The 25,412-nt window shown below is 44.9% G+C and overlaps 1 protein-coding gene across 2 annotated transcripts in view; it reads right to left on the bottom strand.

Annotated features, from left to right (window-relative positions):
- The window catches only part of PAFAH2 (platelet activating factor acetylhydrolase 2), a 33,450-nt gene extending 8,268 nt beyond the window's left edge, over window positions 1–25,182 (bottom strand). Inside the window, exons 1-7 of one of the 2 annotated variants that reach the window (XM_069971425.1) lie at window positions 25,029–25,181; window positions 24,780–24,933; window positions 23,154–23,250; window positions 20,284–20,352; window positions 18,313–18,439; window positions 13,311–13,424; window positions 7,359–7,450 (exon numbers count right to left, since the gene is read on the bottom strand). In XM_069971425.1, the coding sequence (XP_069827526.1) occupies window positions 7,359–7,450; window positions 13,311–13,424; window positions 18,313–18,439; window positions 20,284–20,352; window positions 23,154–23,250; window positions 24,780–24,933; window positions 25,029–25,118 (743 nt within the window). In that variant the 5' untranslated portion in view covers window positions 25,119–25,181. Of the gene's footprint in view, window positions 1–7,358; window positions 7,451–13,310; window positions 13,425–18,312; window positions 18,440–20,283; window positions 20,353–23,153; window positions 23,251–24,779; window positions 24,934–25,028 lie in introns of both variants that reach the window. The other variant, XM_069971426.1, reaches the window with a different exon arrangement.
- Between the last annotated feature and the right edge of the window lie 230 nt (window positions 25,183–25,412).

Here is a 25,412-nt window from a genome sequence, read left to right as displayed (position 1 = left end):
GACGCCGTTTATAATTAAATAGTTCGGGCGATTACGCGTGCGGCGATATTAAATATGTTTATTTATTTGTTTTTTATTTATAGTTATAGAAATGGGAAAAGGGGGATGATTTGGACTTTTAATGGGGGAGGGGATTTTTTTTTTTATAATTGTAATTTTTATTAATTTACAAGTTTTACAATATAAAAGAACAAATGAAAGTACAGACTGGGCTACATACATACAGGCTCAACAGAGCATTGTCCCACAACAAGAGGCAGGGAAACAGCCAAATTGGTATCGCGGGGTGGGTAAAAGACACGATTCAATAAAACAAGATTAACTTCTAGAACCTCGATCAGGGCACACGTCCCCCACATCCGCCCAGGGTAGGCCAACAGGTTGCAACATGCCAGTCACTTTTAGGCTGGGTTCACACTATGTATATTTCAGGCAGTATTTGGTCCTCATGTCAGGTCCTCATAGCAACCAAAACCAGGAGTGGATTGAAAACACAGAAAGGATCTGTTCACACAATGTTGAAATTGAGTGGATGGCCGCCATATAACAGTAAATAACGGCCATTATTTCAATACCACAGCCGTTGTTTTAAAATAACAGCAAATATTTGCCATTAAATGATGGCCATCCACTCAATTACAACATTATGTGAACAGAGCCTTTCTGTGTTTTCAATCCACTCCTGGTTTTGGTTGCTATACAGCCTCACAAATACAGCCTCAAATATACATAGTGTGAACCCAGCCTAAAACAGTAGACAAGACAAAGACACAGAACAACGGTGGGTAGGAAATGTAGACAAAAGAGCAGGGAACGGGGGGAACGACAAAACAAGGGGACTTGAGGAGGGGAGGATGGGAAGGGGAGTCTAGGATGTGCCGCTGGTGGATGCCGAGGTAGAACTGTACGAGTCCCATGGGGCCCAAACAGTGACAAAGGCGTCCAGTTTGTTGTTTAGGGATGCCGTGAGACGCTCAAGGGAGCGCAGCTCCCAGACCCTGCTTTTAAAGTGTTGGATGGAAGGAGGGGCGGTGTGCTTCCAGCACTTAGCAATTAGGGACTTTGCTGAGGTCAGGAGGACTAACAAGAGTTTAGCCTGAGTTTTAGGAAAGAGGTTGAGGAGGCAAAGGCTCGGGTCTTTATCAATTCTGGTCCCTAGTACATTAGATGAGATCTCACAAATATCCGACTAGAAAGGCCACACAAGCTCACATTCCCAAAAAATGTGGAATTGGGAACCCAACGCTCTGGAGCACCTCCAGCATAGCGGGGATATGGAGGCATTGAGTTTGTGAAGTGTTCTTCCTATCAATGTTTCCCATTTAGTCATGTATCCCCATCAGGTGAGCCTAGAATGCGATAGATATCAGAGATAAGGCCAGAGGTCGAAGTCCCCATCCTGACCAGCTGTTCGAAGGCTGAAGGCTTAGAGACTGTGAGGGCGCCCAGACGAGACATCATAAAGTGGCGAAGCTGGAGGTAGGCAAAGTGCTCCGAGGACGGAAGATCATGTTTATCAACTAATTTGTTGAAAGGGAGCAGCGTGCGAGTGAGGGGGTCTACTATGTCCGCAAATTGAAAGAGTTTCCTAGAACCCCAGAGTTTTACCGTTTGGGATTGGAGACCAGGCTGGAAATTCGGAAAGAGAAGGAAGGAATGTAGAGGAGAGGCACGAGAGGCGAGCCCAAACCTGGCTGAGCAAGAGGAACAAACATGGAGAGTGAAACGAATAGGGCCCAGGGCCAGCCATATCTTCTCTATTTCAGTCTATTTTTTGTAGGCCAGATATTTGGACCATGCCGTGATTTGGCGTAGGTGGGTCGCCCAATAATAATGGAGGAGATTGGGGACGGCCAGCCCTCCTTGGGATTTGCTGCCCATCATGACAGAGTCACGTATACGATGTCTCCTGGATGCCCAAATAAACTGGAAAATCGCCCTTTGAAGTCTACGTAGTTCTGAGAGGGGATACGAACCGGAAGAGTTTCAAAACAGTATAAAGGACATAAGAGTCTGGACATCTTGAAAGAGAGCAGGGTAATTAGCCGAGTAGAGAGAAATTAGGAGGGGGTAAGACGGACACCTAAGTACTTTATGGAAGACGTGGTCCACTTAAATTTGAAATTAGAACTGAGCTGGGCAACCAGGGGTCCGGGGAGGTTTAAGGGCATAGCCTCAGACTTGGAAGGGTTAACTTTGTAGCCCGACAGGCGACCATATTTACTAAGTAAGGCCCAAAGATTCGGTAGGGATGTATGTGGATCAGACAGGGTAAGGAGGATATTGTCGGCAAAGAGCATAATTTTAAACTTTTACCCCCTCACTGAGACCCCCTTAATATCATGACAGTTTCGAATCGCAGCCGCCAGGGGCTCAATACAAAGGACAAAAAGCAAGGGTGATAGAGGGAACCCCTGGCGAGTGCCATTGGAAAGAGAGAAGGTCTCATAATGCATGTGGGGAAATTTTAGTGCCGCTGTGGGGCCAGAGTATAGGGCATGGACCGCCGTAAGGAAAGGGCCAGTGAAAGCAAAAGACTTCAGTGCCTCAAACATGAATGACCACCCAAGGCGGTCAAAGGCCTTTTCGGCGTCCAAGCTCAATACAAATGCACTCCCCTCCTGCTGGTTTACAACGTCAATAAGATCAATAGCTCTCCTTGTGTTATCCCCACCCTGTCTTCCAGGAACAAACCCCACTTGATCTGCGTCAATGAGGGAAGGGAGCCAATAACGCAACCGAGTGGCCAATAATTTTGTAAAGATCTTAAAGTCCGAATTCAGGAGGGCTATGGGCCGGTAGTTTGCGCAATCCATGGGGTCCTTGCCAGGCTTGGGGATAAGTGTGATGAAAGAGTGGGACATAGAGGGAGGGATGGGAGAGCCCTGAAGAAAGGAGTTGTAGAGGGAAAGTAATTTGGGGGATAGTTCGGAGGAGAAGGTTTTATAGTAAAGATAGGAAAACCCATCTGGTCCAGGGGCTCGCCCCGCTGGGAGGGATTTGAGAACCTCTGCAATTCCCTCAGGAGTAATTGGTGCATTTAACTCTTCAAGAACACTTGGAGTCAAAGAAGGCAAATTACATTCACTAAGGAACTTAGAAAGGCAACGGGCGCGGGCCTCTGGGTCAGCTGGCAAAGTTGAGGGGAGAGAGTAGAGTTTGGAGTAATATTGGAGAAAGATAGAAGAGATGTCTTTAGGGTTGTATCGTAAGGCTCCTGTCGAAACCCTAAGGGCCTGGGGAGACTGAGCGGCAGCTCGATCATTAAGCATCCTGGCTAGGAGAGTATGGGCCTTATTACCCCTCTCATAAAAACGCTGCTTAGAGTAGAGGAGGAGCTTTTCCACCTTAAAGAGTGAAAGTTCCTTTGAGTTTTTCACGAGCCGCCGTGAGCCTCCGCAGGACTCCCAGAGATGGCCGGCGAGCCAAAGGCTGTTCTAAGGAAGCTATGGAGTTTTTGGCAGTCTGTATAGCTAGCAGGGAATCTTTTTTCTGGCGAGAACTGACCGCTATGCAATGGCCTCAAACTACAGCCTTGTGAGCTTCCCATAGAATCCCCTCAGAGGAGACAGACCCTCCATTTACCAGGAAATAATTCGAAATGCTCAATTTAAGAGTCCCTGGTGGCCTGTTTTTTTAGGAGAGTGTCATTCAGGCGCCAATGACATTGACGTTTAGGGGATTCAACTGCCTTAAGTTGGACTATCACAGGGCCATGGTCGGACCAGGAGATTGGGTCAAGAGTCGCTCTCTGCAGGAGTCGCACTGTTGGTATAGTTACATAGTTAATACGGTTGAAAAAAGACACATGTCCATCAAGTTCAACCAAGGAGGGGATGGATACAGGGAAGGGGGAGGGGTGATAGGTTCTATACACATGCATTTATATTATTTTGCTCTAAGAACTTGTCTAGGCCGGTTTTGAAGCCCTCTACTGTTGTTGCTGTGACCAGATCCTGTGGTAGACTGTTCCACAGATTCACAGTTCTCATGGTAAAGAAGACTTGTCGCCTCCGGAGATTGAACCTTTTTTTCTCCAGGCGGAGGCAATGCCCTCTTGTCCTTTTAGGTATGTTGCCAAAAAAATAATCTATGCGGGAGTGGAGTTTGTGAGGGTGAGAGAAGAAAGTATACCCCCGCTCCGTAGGGTGATCAAGCCGCCAAAGGTCATTCAACTTATGAGTCCGTATGAGCTTGCGGAATTCTGAAGAAAGTTTAGCCTGCTCTGGCGGAGTGGGCCGGCCCTCAACTGAGTGCCTGTCTATTAATTCTGAGAATGGTAGGTTGAAATCCCCACCTAGGATCCGAGGGGCCGGGGGGTACCTAGCAAGTCTATTGAGGACCCTACTGAGGAAGGGTATTTGGGACCCGTTAGGTGCATAAACGTTACAAAAAATAAATTGGCGACCCTGCAGGTTCCCGTCCACAATAACAAACCGTCCGCCGGGATCCGAGAAGGAGGAGGAAATCTGTATGGGGCAAGTACGGGAAAATAGAATGGCAACACCTGCCGTTTTGTTGCCCCTAGAGGCCAAAATGGCTGTGGGGTAAGAATGACGGGCGAATCTAAAGGAGGCGTCTTGGTCAAAGTGTGTTTTCTGAAGGAACGCCACATCTGCATGGAGGTTGCGGAGCTCCCTCAGGAGAAGGCGCTTCTTTACATTGGAGTTAAGGCCCTTGACATTCATGGAAACACACTTAGCCATGGGGGGGGGGGGGGAGGAAAAAGCAACTACTAGAATGTGGTTACTCACCCCTTCTCGGGAGCCAGAGGGGACCAGTCTCCAAGGCATCAGCAGGCGACGCACATTCCTAGAGAAAGAGGGAGGGGGAAGGAGGGAAAGGGGAGAGGACAAACACATATCAACAACGAACATAGAAAGAACAAGTAATCCCGAAGGGATAAGGGCGCTAGGCCCAACACCTAGGCCATTTCAGCCCATAACGAGGCAGGAACTATACCAAAACAACTCCATAGTTGTCAACTGGCGGCCCCATGGGGGGAGAACCGAGAACATAGAAAAAAAAAAAAAAGAACCCAAAAAGAAAGGAGTACCAGGAGAAACCACACAGCTATAGAATAAAGAATAAGCTAATACAATGAGACCCAGAACATCAGCAAGGAAGGAGGGTCAACAGTAGTATGGGGAATGGAGGAGGGGGGTCCCGCATCCATGAGAAGACCGTGAACTCTCTGATCGAGGGAGGCGCCTCTTCTGGCTAACAGAACGCCAGACCGATGGGGGGGGGGGGGGGGGGGAGGAGGGGGAGCAACCGTCCAGTCAGTAATCTTCGGGATCGGGAGGTCCAGAGCATCACAGAAACCAGGCAGGTCAGCTAAATTTCCGAGAACAGCAGTGATCTATGCATCGTGATCTCTGAGGGTGGATAGCAGGGGTCGCAGGATCCGGTGTTTTTGCAAGGTGATCCAGGAGAGGTCCGGGAAGAGTTGTATTTGGGCACCATAGAAGTCCAGGTCTCTCAGTAAGCGAGCCTTGGCCATGATGCTTTCCTTCAGCGTGTAGTCGTGTAGGCAGCAGATAACGTCTCTGGGGGGACCAGACGTAGGCTTGGGCCGCAGGGCACGGAGCTCTATCAAATTTAATCGTATGGGTAGGCGGTTCACCTAGAAGCATGTTAAAAAGGCCTTCTAGAGTGGACTCCAAGTCAGTGTCCTGCGTCGCCTCCGGGAGACCCCGCACCCTGATGTTATTGCGCCTGCCTCTATTATCAAGATCTTCAATGTGGCGCTGCATGTCATCTAAGGCTGCTGCTTGAGTAGACACTGCGGACTGCAGACTAGAGATGTAATCCTGTGTAGAATTGTGGTCCTCTTCCAGGGTTTCCACCCTAAGGGCAATATGTTGGATATCTTTGCGGACCGCCGCAATTTCAACTTTAAATACATCCTTCACCTCTGAGATAAGGGTCTGTAGGTCACTCTTTGTGGGGAGTTTTGAGAGCATGTCTCGAACACCCTGGGGGGAGGATGGTCCCATTAGAAAGGCTTCAGAGTCTGAGTATCTGCCTCCAGGGTTGCGAGGAGCACCAGACTTGGCGGGTTGAGAGGTTTTGGAGAGAGCGGCTGCCATATTGTCGTCGTTGGCTTTATTTTTATCTTTCTTAGGCGGTTTTGGTGTGTCTGCCATCATATAAGAATAAATGTGCCGCTGGCCCTTTAAGAGACAGTGTGACTTTGCTGCAGAGACACTGGGGGAGCAGGGAGAGAGTTGAGGGTCCAGGGTATCAGAGTCCCAGGGTTCTATAGCGGAGTGTGGGGAGGTAGTGAGCTGGCTGCTGGCAGGAGGCAGGGAAGGGGTTAACTCACCCACGAGGCCGGCGCGTGTACAGGGAGGCAAGATGGCGCCTCAGCTTGTGAATGCTGCAGAGAGGGGCCTGCTGGGGCCGGATCCCGACTCCAAGAGTTCAGGGCAGGGAGCCGCCGTCCGATGGGCAGCCCGTTCGGCGTAGGACTCTGTGTGTAGGGAACCGGACGAGGAGGTAACACCAGGCCCGGGGAGGATGCTGGAGAAGATGGCCGCGGCTGAGCCGTGCAGGCGGCGGCACCCCGTGTGAGGTACGGGTGCGCCGACGGAGCTCTGGGAGCCGGACCAGCTGCAGACGGCTGCGTTCTAGGGGGTCCCTGCCTTGTCCTCCACATATGCTGGGGTGTTGGGGGAAAGAGTAGCCAGTCTGGGTCAGTTATCTGACCTGTGTGGCCGGGAGCCCTTCTAACCTGCGGCCGGACTCATAGGCGGTTCGCCACGCCACCCCCCGGAGGGGGGAGGGGATTTTTTATTAATAAAAAAACATTTTTACTTTTATTTTTACTTTAACTAGAAGTCCCCCTGGGGGACTTGTATATAGACAGCACTGATCTCTCATAGAGATAGATCAATGCTGTGTATATACACAGCAAAGATCGATCAGATCGGTCATAGATTGCTATGGCCTGCTGCAGGCGTCATTCCGACGCTGAGGCCCAGCACGGGCAGAAGAACGGATCTCCCCCCAGCGATTGCATCGCGGGGGGAGATCCGTCCCACTAGACACCAGGGATGTGTGGATCTAAGCATCTAAGTGCAGCTGTCAGGCTTGACAGCTGCACTTAGAGGCTTAATTAGCCGGCACGGCAACGGGACCCGCGCCAGCTAATAGAGGCAATGCCCGGCTGCACATGTCAGCCGGGATCAGCGCCGTTCAGAGCGGGGTCCCGGCGGGACCCGCTCTGAACACCCCCCACGGCACCGTGATGTATCAAGATACGTCATGGGTCGCTAAGGTTAAGGATAACCACTGACACATGTCAAAGTCATTTATTTCATGTCAAAAGTAGGTGATATACGGAGAGCACTTACCGGAATATATTGTCCTTTGCCAAACTAAGCAAGGCAGCTGCACCGCCAAATGAATGACCCATAACAGCGACCCTGCTGAAGTCTATTCTATCCTAAAAACAAGAATGTAAAGACTGTAATATAATATACATTGCATGTATAACAATTATTACTAGGCATGCGTTATTTCAGCAGGTTAGTGAACGTGGAGACGCTATAATATGTTATGACACCTGTAAATAACTACAGGCAAGAAGACGTTATACGAAGAGTGGAGATACAATCAGATGTGATGAGAACAGGAAAAAGAGATGAAGACGAGGTGGTGCATTTCCTGCAGCAGCTGCAGCAACAACGGGGTGAAACACAAACGTTGTAAGGCTGGTAAGGATGACAGATTTATCTCTAGTCTTGTCTGCTGTCACAGCTAAGGTGTTATCAGGAGGTAGCGTGCACTATAAACTGATCAGCTGCTACATTAAAGGGGTTGTTCATCAAAAAAAATTTCTTTCAAATCAACTGGTCCCGGCAAGTGCCAGAGATTTGTAATTTACTTCTATATAAAAATCTCCAGTCTTCCAGTATTTATAAGCTGCTGTATGTCCTGCAGGAAGTGGTGTATTCTTTCAAGTCTGACACAGTGCTCTCTGCTGACAGCTCTGTCCATGTCAGGAACTGTCAAGAGCAGTAACAAATCCCCATAGAAAACTTCTGCTCTTTGTCAAGTCCTGCCTGCATATTAATACTATTATTTCTTGTCACCTAAAGTTTAACCCCTAGGCGACCTGGATGTACCCGTACGTCCAGGGCTGCCTCCATGTGTTTAGAGTGGGGCCGCGCTCTGAACCGCCGTGGTCCCGGGTGCCGCTCGTAGCCCGGGACCGCGGCTATTAGTGGGCAAGGTCCGATCGCAGTGCCCGCTAATAAAGTAATGAGTAGGGCTAAAAAAGTGGAAAGGGCGCCATAGGGTGATAACGTAAACAACAGATTGTAGGTCGAACAAGCTGATAATAAAACTGCTCACCTGATGGTGTTGTGCTAAGAACAGTGAGGAGAGAGGTAGTAGCCGTAGCAGCCAGGCTCCAAGGGTAGATGCCGAGATCCCAAGCCAGGAGATCAGGGAATGGAGAATGGTAGATGAAGTGTCGGATCCTCGGGGTAGGCGGGGACCACAGGAGCCAGAATGACGGCGCTTCAGGTTTAATGAAGTAAAACAATGAATTTTAATGGTCTCATAAACAACGCGTTTCGAGGCATAAATTGCCCCTTTGTCAAGTAGCAGAGTGTATCATAGGCAGAGGGTCCTTTATATATATGCCAAAGTATCTGTTTGGCAGGAAATTATAAAAAAGGTGCCGCCCCCTGGGGTCAGAGGTGACTGAAACAGATCAAATCAAATGATAACCATATACACTTGAATACAGCATGATTACATTTGTTAAAAGTATAAAAGACTCTTATGTGCATACAATCATGATTTCTATTATTTAAAATAAAATAAAAGTGACATCACAGAGGTCCGTATCACATGTTAATTTTTTTGGTGGTGATTTTGAATAAACTTTATTGTGTGCACTTTTTTCTTTGTTGGTAGAGACATAACTTTATTTATAAGACAAATGATAAAAATTACTTGATCAGTTTTTTTTTTTTATAGTGGTTTTGAATAAACTTTATTGTGTGCACTTTTTTCTTTGTTTGTAGGGGCATAACTTTACTTATAAAACAAATGATAAAAATGATCATTTTTTCCCCTTTTTTTGGGGGGGGGGGGGGGGTTGAATAAACTTTATTGTGTGCACTTTTTTATTTGTTTGTAGTGGCATAACTTTATAAAAAATAAAAAAAATGACATAAGGAATGGGGATTAAAACATGTCTAATTAATATACATATACATGAGGTACATGTGTGCCTATGATAATGGGTAACCATAGATTAAGCTAAATAGGCTAAATGAGCTGGATAGGACTGAGTTAAAACTTTATTATGGATAGGTGGAAGGTGGTGGAAGGTGAAAGGATATTATGGCTGAGAGAATATATTAAAGGTTAATTTCGAAAGCTTCATTCAGACCATTAGGAGACAATGTATCCAGTTTAAAGATCCAAAACATCTCGCATCTCTTTAATTTCTGGAATCGATTCGAAGCATCTGCGGGTATATGATCAATTGGGCAGATTTTGAAGCCAGAGAAGTCATTGCTGTGGTGTATGGAAGCGTGTCTTGATACGCTATGTTTCATAAACCCTGTGTTTACATTATGACGATGTTTATTGATTCTTGTTCTCAGGGGCATTATAGTTCTCCCTATATACTGAAGTCCACAGGGGCAGGTGAGTAAGTATACTACAAAATCTGTTGCACAAGTTAAGTGATGTTTTATAGGAAATTTTTCTTTAGTGATTTTACTGGAGAATTGGTTTGTAAATATGATGTTCTCACAGCACTTACATCTAGGGTAATCGCATTTGTTGGTTTCATTTATGATGTTAGTATTTTTAGTAGGTATTTTGGTTGGACGTAGGTTACTGGGGGCCAAACAATTTTTAAGGGTTTTTGCCCTACGGTAAATGAACCTTGGAGTACGTGGGATCTCTTTTTTGAGGATAGGATCACACAGTAGAATCTTCCAATGTTTCTTGAAGAGGTCTTCCATTCTTTTATGGTTCGAATTGAAGGTAGTAACAAAAGCTAAATTTAACTTTTTGACTTGATTATCTTGTTCTACAGTTGTTTTCTGTCGTGATAGTTGTAAACACTCTTCTTGCGTAAGATTATTAGTTCTTCGAGCTGAGTCGACTACTTTTGTAGGGTAGCCTTTCGCTGCGAATCTATTCCTCAAAGTACCACATTGCGTTTCATAATCACTATCTTTAGTGCAATTTTTTCGAATTCTCTTAAATTGACTGAAGGGGATGTTGTCCTTCCATTTCTTCAGGTGAGAACTATGATAATCCAAATAACTATTACTGTCTACTTTTTTGAAATGTGTTTTTGTGATGACTTTCACTTTTTCTGTGCTGAGTTCTAGATCCAAATATTCTACTTGGTCGCGGGAGTACGTGGCCGTGAAGGTGAGTCCCTAGGAGTTCTCGTTTAGGTAAGATACGAAATTTTTTTGCTTCATCGATTGTACCATTCCATATAAGGATGAGGTCATCAATATACCGTTTGAACAAATGTATTTTCGGAAGCCAGATGGGATTGGAATCAATAAAGACTGGAATCAATAAAGACTTCTTCAAAGAGGCCCATGTATAAGTTAGCATAGCTTGGGGCGAAACGTGTGCCCATGGCCGTGCCTCGGGTTTGCCTGTAGATTAACCCTTCAAAGTGAAAACTGTTGTGCATCAAAATGTATAAAATGCTGTCTAGAATAAACTGTCTTTGTTTTTTGGGAATAGTGGGATCTCTATCTAGGATCTCCGCAATGCACTCAATACCCTTAGTGTGGGGGATATTTGAGTAAAGGGCAGATACATCTAAAGTCACCCAAATATAATTTGAGTGCCATGGAATATTATATAATGTGTTAATAAGGGATGTAGAATCCTTTAAATAAGATTTGAGAGAGATCACGTATTTTTGAAGTAAGAGATCTACATAATGGGACAGGTTGCTGCTGACTGACATCACACCTGAAATGATGGGTCTTCCTGGAGGATTTTTCTCGTTCTTATGTACCTTTGGTAGGTGGTAGAAGGTCGCTAATGATGGATTATCCGGAATAATGTATTTTTTCTCTTTTTCAGTGAGAATACCGGCTTCAAAGGCTGTATTGACCAAAGACTTTAACTCCATGAGATAAGTATGGGTAGGGTCTGTGTCTAGTATTTCATAGTACCCTGTATCCGATAAAATATTGGATGCTTCATTCAGGTAATCACAGCGGTTTTGGATGACAATTCCCCCCCCCCTTTATCCGCACATCTTATAACAATATCTCTTGTCCATTAGGGATTTTTTTGGCTCTTTTTTCTTTAGCATTGAGATTATGGATGTTATCAGGAGCCATATTTATCTTACGAAGGTCTGACATGACCATTGATGTAAACGTTTCTATATAGTTACCCTTATGGTGTAGAGGATAAAAAGTGGAATCAGGACGTAGACTGGTGTGTATGGGTGGGGGAGATTGTGATGGAGGGATGGGGCTAGGTGCTGGGGTGGATGCTTTGGGAGGAGGGTCTACCATTTGGAAGTGTCTTTTTAGGGTCAATTTTCGGATGAAGGAATTGAGATCTAAAAATAGTTGGAAGTCATCGAATTTGCCTGTAGGGCAAAAGGATAACCCTTTACTGAGTAAAGAGATTTCATCTTTTGCTAGAAGATGATCTGAAAGATTGAAGATTTTCACCTTTACATTCTGTTCTTCTTTTGGATTTGAGAGTCTAGTGGGTAGTCCTTTTCGTTTTCGCACTCCTTGTTTTTTCCTTTTTCCTTTTATTGGTAGGAAAAAATTTGTAATTTTGGTGGCAGGTGGACTTTTCTTTATAGGGTGACAGATCCCCGGAGTGATGGTTGAGGGTAGCGGTAAAAAAGATACTGAGGGATTGCTAAATGTAGGATTGTTAGCGGAATTGATGTCGGGATAGGTATCCGATAATATATGTACTCCTGTATCTAATCCAGGGACTGAAGGTAAATGGTCAGCAGGTGAGGTCTGGTGGATAGTGAGGAGGGGAAAAAAAATAAAAAAAAAAAACAAAACTGATCAAGTATTTTTTATCATTTGTCTTATAAATAAAGTTGTCTCTACCAACAAAGAAAAAAGTGCACACAATAAAGTTTATTCAAAATCACCACCAAAAAAATTAACATGTGATACGGACCTCTGTGATGTCACTTTTATTTTGTTTTATTTTAAATAATAGAAATCGTGATTGTATGCACATAAGTCTTTTATACTTTTAACAAATGTAATCATGTTGTATTCAAGTGTATATTGTTATCATTTGATTTGATCTGTTTCAGTCACCTCTGACCCCAGGGGGCGGCACCTTTTTTACAATTTCCTGCCAAACAGATACTTTGGCATATATATAAAGGACCCTCTGCCTATGATACACTATGTCTCTCCTACTTGACAAAGGGGCAATTTATGCCTCGAAACGCATTGTTTATGAGACCATTAAAATTCATTGTATTACTTCATTAAACCTGAAGCCGTGAAGCGCCGTCATTCTGGCTCCTGTGGTCCCCGCCTACCCCGAGGATCCGACACTTCATCTACCGCTAATAAAGTAATCGGATGCAGCTGTCAAAGTTGACAGCTGCATCCAATTACTGGATGCAGCCGTTCCCTGGTGTCTAGTGGGGAGGATCGCTCCTCCGAGCGATCCACACATCTTACCCTGTCCGGGGTTAGCGCCGTAATGGCGCTGATCCCGGCTCGGCACTCGATTGCTTCCGGCTGCAACAGCACCATAGACCAAAGGATAAAAGCGCTATAAGCCTGGGAATGGAGCGATTTTAAGGAACATATTTGTTAACAATGGTTTGAATTTTTTACAGGCCATCAGATACAATGAAAGTTATACATGTTATATATCGTTGTAATCGTAACAACTTGAGGAACATATATAACAAGTCTGTTTGACCCCAGGGCGAATGGCGTAAAAACGAAAAAAAAAACTCCAAATAAACAGAATGCGGGGTTTTTTTTTCAATTTCACCACACTTTGAATTTTTTTCTGGTTTCGCAGTGTACTTTATGAAAAAATTCAGCCAGTCATTGCAAAGTAATTAGTGGTGCAAAAAATAAGGGCTCATGTGGGTTTCTAGGTGGAAAAATGCAAGTGCTATGGCCTTTTAAGCACAAGGAGGGAAAAACGAAAACGCAAAAATTGAAATTGGCCCCGTCCTCTAAGGGTTAAACTTTGGAATAGTTCAAAATGTCTGAAGAGGATGAAGAGGTTCTTAGAAGTTGGTTGTGCACATGTTCTTATATATCGTTATTTTTACAGAATACCTTTAAAGCATCCAGGCTGAAGCCGGAGTCCATGATGTTAGACACTGGTCGCCCTGCATTTATGTCCTCCAGGATCCTCACAGCCTTGATGCATTCACTTGCCCTTTGGTGAACCTAAAATGCAAATGAAGACTGTAAGCGAACATTGGTCTGAACCAGTGGCGGAATAAATGTACCCTGGGCTGTCCATCTAACCTGGGCCCCCCAACCTGCCAAGTCCAGCAAACCGAGCCCGAGATTACCAAAAATACCAGTATAGAAGGGACAAATATTACCGCCACACTACAACCACTACCATCACCAACATACTGTTATTTACTAAATCCAGTATATTAAACCAATAATACAAACTGTACCAGTTTACAAGGGACAAATAATACCACCACATACTGACTAATGCCAAATTCTGCTACAGAAAAAAATAACCCTCTACAAAGACCTATATCACCTCATACATTGACAATATAGGTAGACTATATTGCAGTTATATCCAGTCACTTACCGGTAGCATCATCTGTTCTCATAGGGACGTCTTCTCTGACTTAATTTATCTCCCCCGGATGGCCCGCTCCTCTGATATCCAATAGCAGGGACAGTCCGGCCGGGGTTAGATCAGTACACCAGGAGTGGTAGCGCCCCCTCCAGTACACCAGGATTTGTAGCCCTGCCTCCAGTACAGCGGGATTTGTAGCCCCTATTTGCATAAGGCTTAAACTGAATATCTCAGAAGCGACACAGAAGATGGCAACTTCCCTTCACTGTCAGCGCCCGAGCCCTAGAGGTTAGGGCCCAGCATAGTTCTATCACCATACAAATAACATGGAATATTGTATACAGGAAACCGGACACCGAGGAGCTAGAGAGAGTCCAAAGCAACCAGAGTAATAAATGGGATGGGAGGACTACAGAAAGACGATCGCAATTAGGGTTATTCAGCGTAGAAGACGACACAAAGGGGTGACCTAATAGCAAGGTATAAATATATCGGGGGCTGTATCAAGGTCTGATATACCTAGTACTAGATCTATATCACAGGGGCATCCTCTGAGCTTGGAGGAAAGAAATGACTTTAGAGCCTTGGGAGATGCCACCACCATGACCTGTGCATATTCCACATACGTCTACCCTAAACTAATCTGCTTTTACACTTCGTCTACAGGCAGCACAGAAGGGATATTCAGCTCCTCCTAGTTCCTCCCAGGACCGCCCACCTAATAGAGTAATAAAATGATTAACCAATGAACACATCCTCCTATAAAGGTACATCACACGCCAACCACACTGTGTTTTTATCTGTCCTCCTGTTCCTAGGAAGACAAGTGTATACTCACTTGTTGCCCACCATTATATTTTTTTATTTTTTACTAATTTTATTCTTTCTCTTTATTCTTACAGTTAGGCCAATGTGGGAAACCCTGGCCTCAACATATACCCTTAATGGTATAACCAAGATGTCCTAACGGACCCTTAGCGCTGATGACTTAGACCAATGTGGGTAACCCTGGCCCCAGCATATACCATGTTAAGGGTATGACTAAGGTGTCGCTTACAGAACCTTAGTAAGAGTATCGGCCAGTATTCTCCTGGCCAAGTTACTTCCGGCCCCAGATGGTTAAGGTAAGAGGTGTTCTTACCTAATGAAAATGTTGTCTGGCTGTCTGGGGAACATGAGATCTCCGTTCTGTCGGTGATGGTGCACGCTGGATGCGGCGGCCGCCATCATCTTCCAGTCACGTGACACTACCGGAAGTGCGTCAGAGGTCTTGGAGGCGGCCGCCATCTTCTTCCGTTTTTTTGCGTTCCAAACACCGGAAGTACGTCAGTAGCGTCATTTCCGGTGGGGCCGCGCACGCCACAGCTTGCTGGCGTTCCCCTGAAAGTATTTAAAGCAAGGAATCATGGCGCCGGCATGCCTATTGTGCCAGGCAGCCGGATTCCTTGCTCTACTAAGGTAAAACCGGCAGTATCGGTGTTATTGTGCAGGGGGGAAACGCATTGTTACCAGCAGCACCATGTACCTATTCCAGACTGTGGGTGTATATATATATATATATATATATATATATATATATATATTTATATATATGTAAGGTATATATTGGGGCCTAAGATATTCTTCAGTCTGCCACTATATAGCCCTTGTAAGGAATTTTTTTTTTTTTTATTACGGCATATATTATATTTGGGAGCTCTTCCATTCTCTTTGCAATATCTATGCCCATAATTATAACAGATTTGCCTGTTTTATACTTACCTTGTCACTATTGTTAGTGATTATATACTCTGTTATTACAGATGTCAAGCCGCTCTTCTACCAAAAGGAGAAGCAAGTCTAAACACAGATTATGTTCAGAATGTGAACAACCTATTCCGGATGATATGTCAGGCTCTATTTGTGATTTCTGCACAGACCGTGAACTGATGAGGAGGAGGCAAAGCAGAAGACTATGTGTTCTCTGTCAAAAGAGTCTCCACTCTCATTCCACATCCAATGTATGTGATGCCTGTACTCCTGCAGCAGATAAGGAATCATCTACATTCTTGTCTGAAGCCAGATCCTTTTTTTCCTGGTTCAAGGAAAACATGCCCTCCACTTCCAAACAGCCTGTAAAGAAAAACAAAAAGGAAAGATCACACCATAAGAAAGCCAAGACTCCTTCATCAGCATCGTCATCATCATCTTCTTTTTCCTCATCTTCATCGTCTTCCTCAGAATCAGAAGATCCAATTGCTGAGGATTATTACCTGTTCAAGAAAGATCAGGCAGACAGGCTAATAAAGTCAGTCATGGACATTATGGAAATAAAGAAGGATAAACCTTCTTCCCAGGATAAGGAGAGTTTGTACTACTTTCCAAAGAAAAAGTCAAGATTCTGCCAGGTCACCAGGTGCTCAAATCCATTATGGAGCATGAATGGAAAAAACCTGATAAAAGAATGGAATTAGGTTCCAGGTTTCGTGCGGTCTATAAATTAGACCCAGCAGAATCAGAACAGTGGGAAGCACCTGGAAAAATTGACCCAGCAGTAACGAAGCTGTCTAAAAGCACAGTCTTTCCTTCTGAAGATTCATCCATCTTAAAAGAACCCATGGACAGAAAGGCAGATGTGTTGCTCAAACGTCTCCATTCCAATTCTGCTAACCTTAGTAAAGCATCTCTTTCAGCGGTCCCAGTATCCAGGGCCTTAAGAGTATGGCTTAGCAAGCTGGGGAATGATATAGAAGATGGTGTCCACAGAGAGGAATTGAAGGATCAAGTAGCTAACCTAAAACTAGTCGCTGACTATTTATGTGACTTTCCCATTGATGTGTTAAAAATTGCATCCAAAGATCTCGCATTGATGAATTCAGTGAGACGTGCGATTTGGCTGAAGCCCTGGACGGGAGATACATCTTCAAAGAATAATTTTTGTGGCCTTCCCTATGAACCTGGACATATTTTTGGCTCGCAACTAGAGCCTATCTTGGACAGTGGGGGAAAAAGCAAGGCCTTTCCCCAATCCTTTAGGAAGAAACCCTTTCAATTTTTTCGCAACAAAAGAAGTTCCTTTCGCAAGAGACCTTACCAAGCCAAATCTGAAAAAAGGTTTCAAAAGAAAAACCAAGGCCAAGATAGGAACAAGCAAGGTGGAAATAATTCATCAAAACCTGAATTCTGACGCCAAATCCTCTCAGGCAGTTGGAGGAAGACTCAGCCTTTTCTATCAGGCATGGCTTCAGATTACATCGGACAAATGGGTGCTGAGCATCATTTGCCAAGGGTACACCTTAAACTTTATGAAGCGTCCAAAAGAAAGTTTTTACCTAAACCAGCCAGAAAACGACATCATTCCGTCCTTACTGCAAGACTTTGTCGGCAAAGGAGCATTAGAAAGAGTACCGAAAGGAGAAGAATATAGGAAGAAAAGAAGGAAAAGAAACGGGGGCGCCACCTGGTGCAATAAATAATGATAAAAGAGTGTCAAACACAAAAGGGGGGGTGTTGCACTCACCTAGGGGAGTTGTGCTAAATTATAGGCACAACTCTATGGCAGGCATAAAGAGTAGGACACCGCAGCTCCTGCCGGGGTACGTTCAAGGGAGTCGTACAATGGATAGTGTAGGTAGCCAGCTGCTGCAGGCTTTAGGACCATATATAATCCCGGCTTGTAGAGGGCGCAGGTGTCCAAGGTACCACAGATAGCGGTAGTTATTGCATAGGAAGAGTATTTATTTAAAAAAAGTTTTTAAATAAATACTCTTCCTATGCAATAACTACCGCTATCTGTGGTACCTTGGACACCTGCGCCCTCTACAAGCCGGGATTATATATGGTCCGAAAGGAGAAGAAGGGAGAGGTGTTTACTCTCGAGTATTCCCTGTGCCAAAACCTGGGGGAAAATGGCGTCTCATCATAGATCTCAGATACGTAAATCAACACCTCAAAAAAGAAAAGTTCAAGATGGGGACAATCAAATCAGCCATAAATCTAATCCAACAAGACGATCTGATGGTTTCATTAGATCTTATGGACGCGTATCTCCATATACCGATCAGCATTCACTCCCCCCCTTTTTTTCATTGTTATGCTATGCACATCCCTTCTGTGCTGCCTGTAGACGAAGTGTAAAGCAAGAATTTTTGCATACCTGTAATTTTGCTTTACACGAGTCAAAGGCAGCACATGTATGACCCTCCCAATAAATTATCACTTTTGCATCACAGGAGTCTAGTTATTTAACACAGTGTGGTTGGCGTGTGATGTACCTTTATAGGAGGATGTGTTCATTGGTTAATCATTTTATTACTCTATTAGGTGGGCGGTCCTGGGAGGAACTAGGAGGAGCTGAATATCCCTTCTGTGCTGCCTTTGACTCGTGTAAAGCAAAATTACAGGTATGCAAAAATTCTTGCTATAATTAAGTTGTCATAAATGCAGCAGTTGTCACACCGACTGTCACACATCATTCTCACCCATGTGATCAGCTGAGAAAAGATTGGTAGAATGAGTGATCTGACATACCTGATAGTTACGGAGATAAAACTCTTTCATTCCTGGTTGAACTTTTCTAAATGGGACCCAGACCTCATGTAGCGATGTGTTGGCATCTCCTCCTGAATACTGGGGTGTAGCACAGGCCGAACCGTCTCTGTGACAGAGGAGTCTTTATATAACACCAGTACTCACAGACAGACTTATCATTAGAATATATATAATATAGCAATGCTTAGGCAGTATATATAACAATGCTTAGACAGTATATATAACAATGCTTAGGCAGTATATAATAGCTTTCATAGACTTATTGTACTTTAAAAGTCTTGGTCTTACATAAAATGTGCACAATTTCTTTTAAATTAATTATAAGCATATTGTATGGCTTTCACAGTATTACTTTTGAAAAAAACAAATAATTGCCGTTCATGGCTCATCCAAAAAGGTTCCCTACCCCTGCTTTAGATGGACCATCTAGAGATCTTCTCCACTAGTTTGTAGAGTTCCGTGCTTGGCCGACCTATGATGTCGAATTAATGCCACCGTGGTCGTGTTGTCGGAGTACACCCAAATATGTGATGACTGAGTAAGATGAAGACAGGCCTTCATCTCAGCTCGAGGCTCTCAGTGATTTGAAGAATAATGACTCAATTTTCCGGGCCAACTGCCCAGGAACAAGTGCTGTTGGACACAGGCATCCCAGCACTGTTTGCTTGCATCAGAAATTGAAATTGATGCCATTGGATGCCCCTCCTTGGAATCTTCTCCTCGAACCACCCAGGAGAGGGATCTTCTCACTGAACCGGGAAGGCTCATTGTTCTGTCCAGAATAAGGGGGCTGTGATTCCATATCAACAAGATGTAAAGCTGCAGAGTTCTCGTGTGTGCCTGAGCCCAGGCCACCCCCGGAATTCAGTCAGTCATGGAACCCAGTACCAACATGGCTGTCCTCATGGAGACTCGATTCTTTCTCCTGAAACAGATTTTCTCAGTTAAAGCTTTTACCTTGTCCTGTGGAAGATATGACATCTGCTGAGCAGAATCTTGAAGGAAGGTAGACAAAAACTGGAAGTGATAGATGGTCCAGTTGAATAAGACTGGGAAATGAAGACATTTCTGATATACTGGACGAACTGGGATGTGGTAGTAAGCATCCTGTAAATCGATTGCCATCACCTGGTTTACCCCTATCATGGTGATGGTGGACTCATCTGATCTTGAAACGATGGGAAGTTGAGTGGCTTCAGGTTGATTATGGTTTAATATGAACCGTTCAGTTTCTTCACCAAGAATAGGAAGGAATAGTGATCTCTTCCTTTATCCTTCTGGGGTAAAAGGGCTACCACACCCATCTCTTGCAGCTTGACAATGTTCTGCCAGAGGGACTTCTGAAGCGAAGAATTCTGAAGTTTTGTTACAACATACTTTTTAGGAAAGAAAGAGGTGAATTCTATCTTGAACCCTTGCCGTACCGTAGGTACTGGCAGAGTTTTCTTCTTGTCTGAAGCCTTCTGAAGGATCTGATAAAGCACTGGACCAAAGACATATTCTCCTTGGAAGGGGATGGAACATAGCTTGAGCCACAGGGCTGTGCGAGCCACGTTAGATAGAACCGCTGATCTTGATGAGACTATGCCAAAGCGTCAGCTAAGCAGCCCGTAGCCTGTTGGGAGTATGTGAAGGGAGGCCAGGATATCATCTCGGTGCATACCCTCCACATGGGGTTCCTTTAGTTTCCTTCACAGACTGAAGGAACATTATGTGGAATATTAGAGGGACAGGGAGTAATATAAGCGATAACAATAAGGGGGCTGAGGAAAAATATAATGAGCAGAGGATGTATATATATATATATGAGAAATTAAACCCAAATCCACAGCACGCTGCCTTTACCTGCCACCATATCACTGAATTATCAGTCAGAACCTATATACACACACACACACACACACATATTATATATATATATTTATTAATAATGTAGATACTCCTACTGACCTGTGTTCAAGGGCAGCTACCAGAAAACCATTGGATGCCAGTTCCATACAGAGGGAGGAGTATACAGTCCTGAGGGAAGGGTAATAAAAGCATATATACTGGTGAGAGTCCCAGATGTCACATATTACACTGCATCCTGCATATCAAAGTTCAGAGGCGCATGTGAGTAATGCAACCGCATCTGAGCAGCCACATTACTACTGTGAGTTCCTGTCCGACCAAACTGACAGCTGATACTTCAGGGCTTACGGCTCACGCTGAGCGGATATCACAAATTGTCCGTGTTCAGCAACATTATCCAAACTTGAACACTCATCACTTGAATTCCAGTGGCTGCAGAAGTTGGCATCCAACTTCTGCCGCTGCAGGAGATGCTGACCATTGGATTCCCCAGAGACGTGCACCCCATATATTTAGGCCTCATCTGAAAATAACGTATCAGGAAACCATTATGGGAATGCAGTTCCGGGCTATATAGATTACTGACCACTGCCCTGCTTTTATATACATAGGTATCTATATTATACAGTTTATATAGCTGTATTCATCTACACTAATATATACAGTGGTTTGCAATAGATTAGAATATCAACAAAAAAAATTTTTTTTGCAGTATTTCAATTCAAAAAGGGACCTCATATATTCTATAGAGTTCCATTCCATAACATACAGAGTGAACTTTTTCTAGCGTTTATTTCTGTTCACCCTCTCCTGCCGCTGCACAGTAAATTAACATCGCTGCAGCCTATGCCTGGTGTTGCAGCGACGTTAATTTACTGCAGAGGATGACACAGGCGTAGGAGCTACGCCTGTGTCATCCCCAGCGGGTCCCGGCTATCAGTGATAGCCGCGCTCCGGTGCTGAGAGTCAACCCTATAGATACTGCGGTCAGCAAGACCGCAGTATCTACAGGGCTTCGGAGAGACAATTTTCCCTCTAAAAAGGGAGAATCGTCTCTCCGGTGTCCATCGGGGCTCTGCGAACTGATAACGATCAGCATTTAGATGGAGAAAAATCGTTAGAAGATTCGTAAGAAAAATCGTTATTGCGATCGTTTTTAAGATCGCTTAAGCCCATCTTTTACATAGGGTGAATCTTTGAAAGGCTGTTTACACGAAGCGATCTGCAAATTTTTAGCGAACGACGATTTGAGAACACGTTGAAAGATCAAAATGAACGATTTTTCGCTCATCGCTTGATCGTCTGCTGTGTTTACACGGAGCGATTATCGCTCAAATGCGATCGTTATTGCGAAAATTCGAGCAATACTCGTTCCGTGTAAAAGCAGCATTAGTCTGGTTCAGTATGCAACACAATCATAGGGACTTGACAGATGTCCAGATGGCAGTCATTCACACACTCCACAAGGAGGGTAAGCCGCAAAAGTTCATTGCTAAAGAAGCTGGCTGTTCTCAGAGTGCTGTATCAAAGTATATTAATGGAAAGTTTAAGTGGAAGGAAAAAGTGTGGTAGAAAAAGGTGCACAAGCAACCGGGAGTACCGCAGTCTTAACAATATTGTAACGAAAATGAACGATTTCTCGCTCGTCGCTTGATTGTTCGCTTCGTTTACACGTACGATTATCGTTCGAATTCGACCGTTATCGTGCAAATTCGCACGATAATCGTTCCGTGTTACACGGGATGATTATCCTGCATAAAAATCAATATATCGTTTGAATTTAAACGATAATCAATCTGTGTAATTGCAGGCAATGATAAGAAAATCATTCGTATGTCGTTGATTTAGATCTGAACCTAAAGTTATCATTAATCGTCCGCTGTAATTGCACATTCGTTCGCTCAAGTTCCGCATTTTTTTTTTACTAATCGTTCAGTGTAATTGCACATTGCCCATTGTGTTGCTGGGATCAGAAGGAGTAAGGGCCCTTTTACACAGAAAGATTATCTGACAGATTATCTGCCAAAGATTTGAAGCCAAAACCGGGAACAGACTATAAACAGAGATCAAGTCATATAGGAAAGCCTCAGATTTCTCCTCTTTTCAATTCCATTCCTGGCTTTGGCTTCAAATCTTTGGCAGATAATCTGTCAGATAATCTTTCTGTGTAAAAGGGCCCTAAACGATCATAGTAACAATCGCAATAACGATGGTAGTAACGATCATAACTAACGACCATAGTTCTGTGTAATATGGAGAACGATTTTAGGCTAACGATAAACAATCGTTTATCGTTAGTCGTAGGGCTGGATTAAAGGGAGGGCACCCGGGGCCCCCACCAGCCTGAACCCTAGCAGAACAGTGTTGCTTACCCAGGATATCAGGCCATGTAATAGGGCCCTGATACAGTGGGTAAGAGCGCAGAGAAAGTGCTGTGTTCTCACATTGCGTTATTAAAACAAACACAATGTGGGAATACACTCTGATACTTACCCCCCCCCCCCCCCCCGCTTCTGTCTCTAGGGCCTTGCATCTTCCCCTGCACTGCAGCCTCTAGTGACCATTTGCATAACATAGGAGGATGCTGAGCCATACAGCCAGGAGTGAGGAGGGGTCTGTGCTAAGTCGCCTACAGTAAGCAGCCATCTGTATAGATCGTGGTATCGTTTTTTTTTGCGGAGGGGGGGTTGTCGCCCGGGGCCTCCACCATCCTTAATCCGGCCCTGGTTAGTCGTTAATCATCGCTCCATGTAATAGGACCCTAAGACTAGATGTCTGTATGTGCAGGTATAACTATATCAGCTGAGATGAGAATACCAGACGTACCATGTAATATCTACATACCCGACCCAGGTGGAAAAAATACAGAAAGCCTTATTTCTATTCTGTATGTTACCCCCTCATCATATATACAGCTGTGTATGTTACCCGTCCATCATATATACAGCTCTGTATATTACCCATCTTACCTAAAAACCCCGAGTCCATGAGAGAAGATGATAAGCGGCCTCCGCTCTACACCTGGCGAGAAGTCTTCATTCCATGATACAGGAATCTGGGGACTCCCTGGAAGGTTGGAAGGTTACTGCGGGCGCTGTTTATAACGGAGTTTTACCTCTATATTATATACACCGCACATTCTTATATGGATACATACACCGCACATCATTATATGGATATATACAACGCACATTATTATATGTGTATTCACACCGCACATCATTATATGGATATATACACAGTAGCTGAATTTTGTACCTAAAGCACAGGAAAGGCCCCAGTTATTTTTACCATGTAATGTCTACATACACTGCTCCCCCTGCTAGACACTACAGGTATTTTGAGGGGATCGAGACATGACTTTTCTTTGTAATGTGTGTTATGTATGTTAATGGCCCCCTTCCCCGTGTTCCCCCCCACCCTGGAAGTGTGGTGCATTATACTGACTGCATTCGTGTCGACCCCGCTCCAGCCGCCCCCCATGCCGGTCCCCCTTTGCCGTGTCATCAGCTGCTCAGACGCGATTGGCTGAGCATAACTGTAGCAGCTGATGACGTGGCAAAGGGGGACCAGCATGAGTGGTTTGGCCGGCCTCCTGAAGATGTTGTCATTGTCACAAGATGGCGGCCGGGGGTCGACACGAATGCGTTGAGTATAATGCACCACACTTCCAGGGTGGGGGTGGGGGACACAGGGAAGGGGGCCATTCACATACATAACACACATTATGTATGCAGTACTACCCCTTTAATTCGTAGTCCCCCTGAGACACTACTATTATTACTACACTGATCTCTTATAAAGATCAATGCAATATATACATACTGCATTGATCCATGAGATAAGAGCTTTAATACAATGGATTGCTGGAGCCCATAGCAATGGAGTGCTATGTCGGGATCAGCGGGAGGGGCCAGTTGATTCATCCACTAAAGACCAGAAATGGTTTTTTTCATAGCATTTAAATACAGCAGTTCTGACAGTTGCATTTAAATGGCTAATTAACATGTTCGGTAGGAATCAGCGCAGGAACCCCTGTCCATGTCAGGAACTGTCCAGAGCAGAAGAGGTTTTCTATGGGGATTTGTTGCTGCCCTGTACAGTTCCTGACATGGACAGAGGTGGCACCAGAGAGCACTGTGGCAGACTGAAAAGAATATACCACTTTGGACATGCAGTAGCTGATAAGTACTGGAAGACTTGAGATTTTTTTAATAGCAGTAAATTACAAATCTTTGCTACTTTCTAATACCAGTTGATTTGAAGGACAATTTTTTTGTGAAAAACCCCTTCAAGATATAATAGTCACAGATACCAGACACTGTAAACGCAGCCTTACTGCAGATACCAGGGAACTATGGGGAAGCTTTGTAGTACAGAGCATCACAGGATAATCTTCCGAATCTCCACAGCGCCACCTGCTGGTAACATTCAGAATGACTGTGAGTGGGAATATTGAGTACCTAGTAGTAATGAGGCCACAGCGCCACCTGCTGGTAACATTCAGAATGACTGTGAGTGGGAATATTGAGTACTTAGTAGTAATGAGGCCACAGCGCCACCTGCTGGTAACATTCAGGTATAATTGTGAATACCTAATAGTAATGCGGCTCCGTACTGAGCGGCTCTGCCCTCCCAGCCCCGGATCCCGAGCAGACCGGACAGATACTGAGGACGAGGAAACCACGGAGGATGCGTTTTCTGAGCGGCTGACGGACTGCAGGGGTAGAAGAGGCGGAAGAAGCAGCCCTGAGAGGAAGAGAGAAGAGAAGCATAAACTCCTACAGGTCTATGCGCCATATCCCGGGGCCGTCATCTCCTGCGCCATTACCCCTCACTGTCACCTCAGTTCCGGCTCCCACCAGGATGTCTGTGCTGCCCACAGGATGCGCCCCGGCCGCACGGGGGAGCCTGAGAGACACCGCGCCGCCCATACTCTGCGGCCACAGGAGGAAGAACCGCAAGAAGCAAAGTCCATAGAGGCCGCGGGAGGGAGGAGACTTCCTGGTCAGGAAGGGAACGGCGGGAAGTGCTGAGCAGTGTGCTCCAGCCGGGGAGAAGCCTCAGCTACAGCTGGTGTATGAGGGGGGAAGCAGGTGTATGGGGGGGGAGGCAGGTGTATGGGGGAGGGCAGAGGGAGGAAGGTGTATGATGGGGGGCAGAGGGAGGAAGGTGTATAGGGGGGGGGAGGCAGGTGTATAGGGGGGGGGGAGGCAGAGGGAGGCAGG

Source organism: Dendropsophus ebraccatus, chromosome 5 (genome assembly GCF_027789765.1).
Source record: "Dendropsophus ebraccatus isolate aDenEbr1 chromosome 5, aDenEbr1.pat, whole genome shotgun sequence".
In the NCBI taxonomy this organism is placed as follows: domain Eukaryota; kingdom Metazoa; phylum Chordata; class Amphibia; order Anura; family Hylidae; genus Dendropsophus; species Dendropsophus ebraccatus.
Note: the sequence above shows the minus strand (reverse complement) of the source record. Positions and strands in the feature narration are given on the sequence as shown.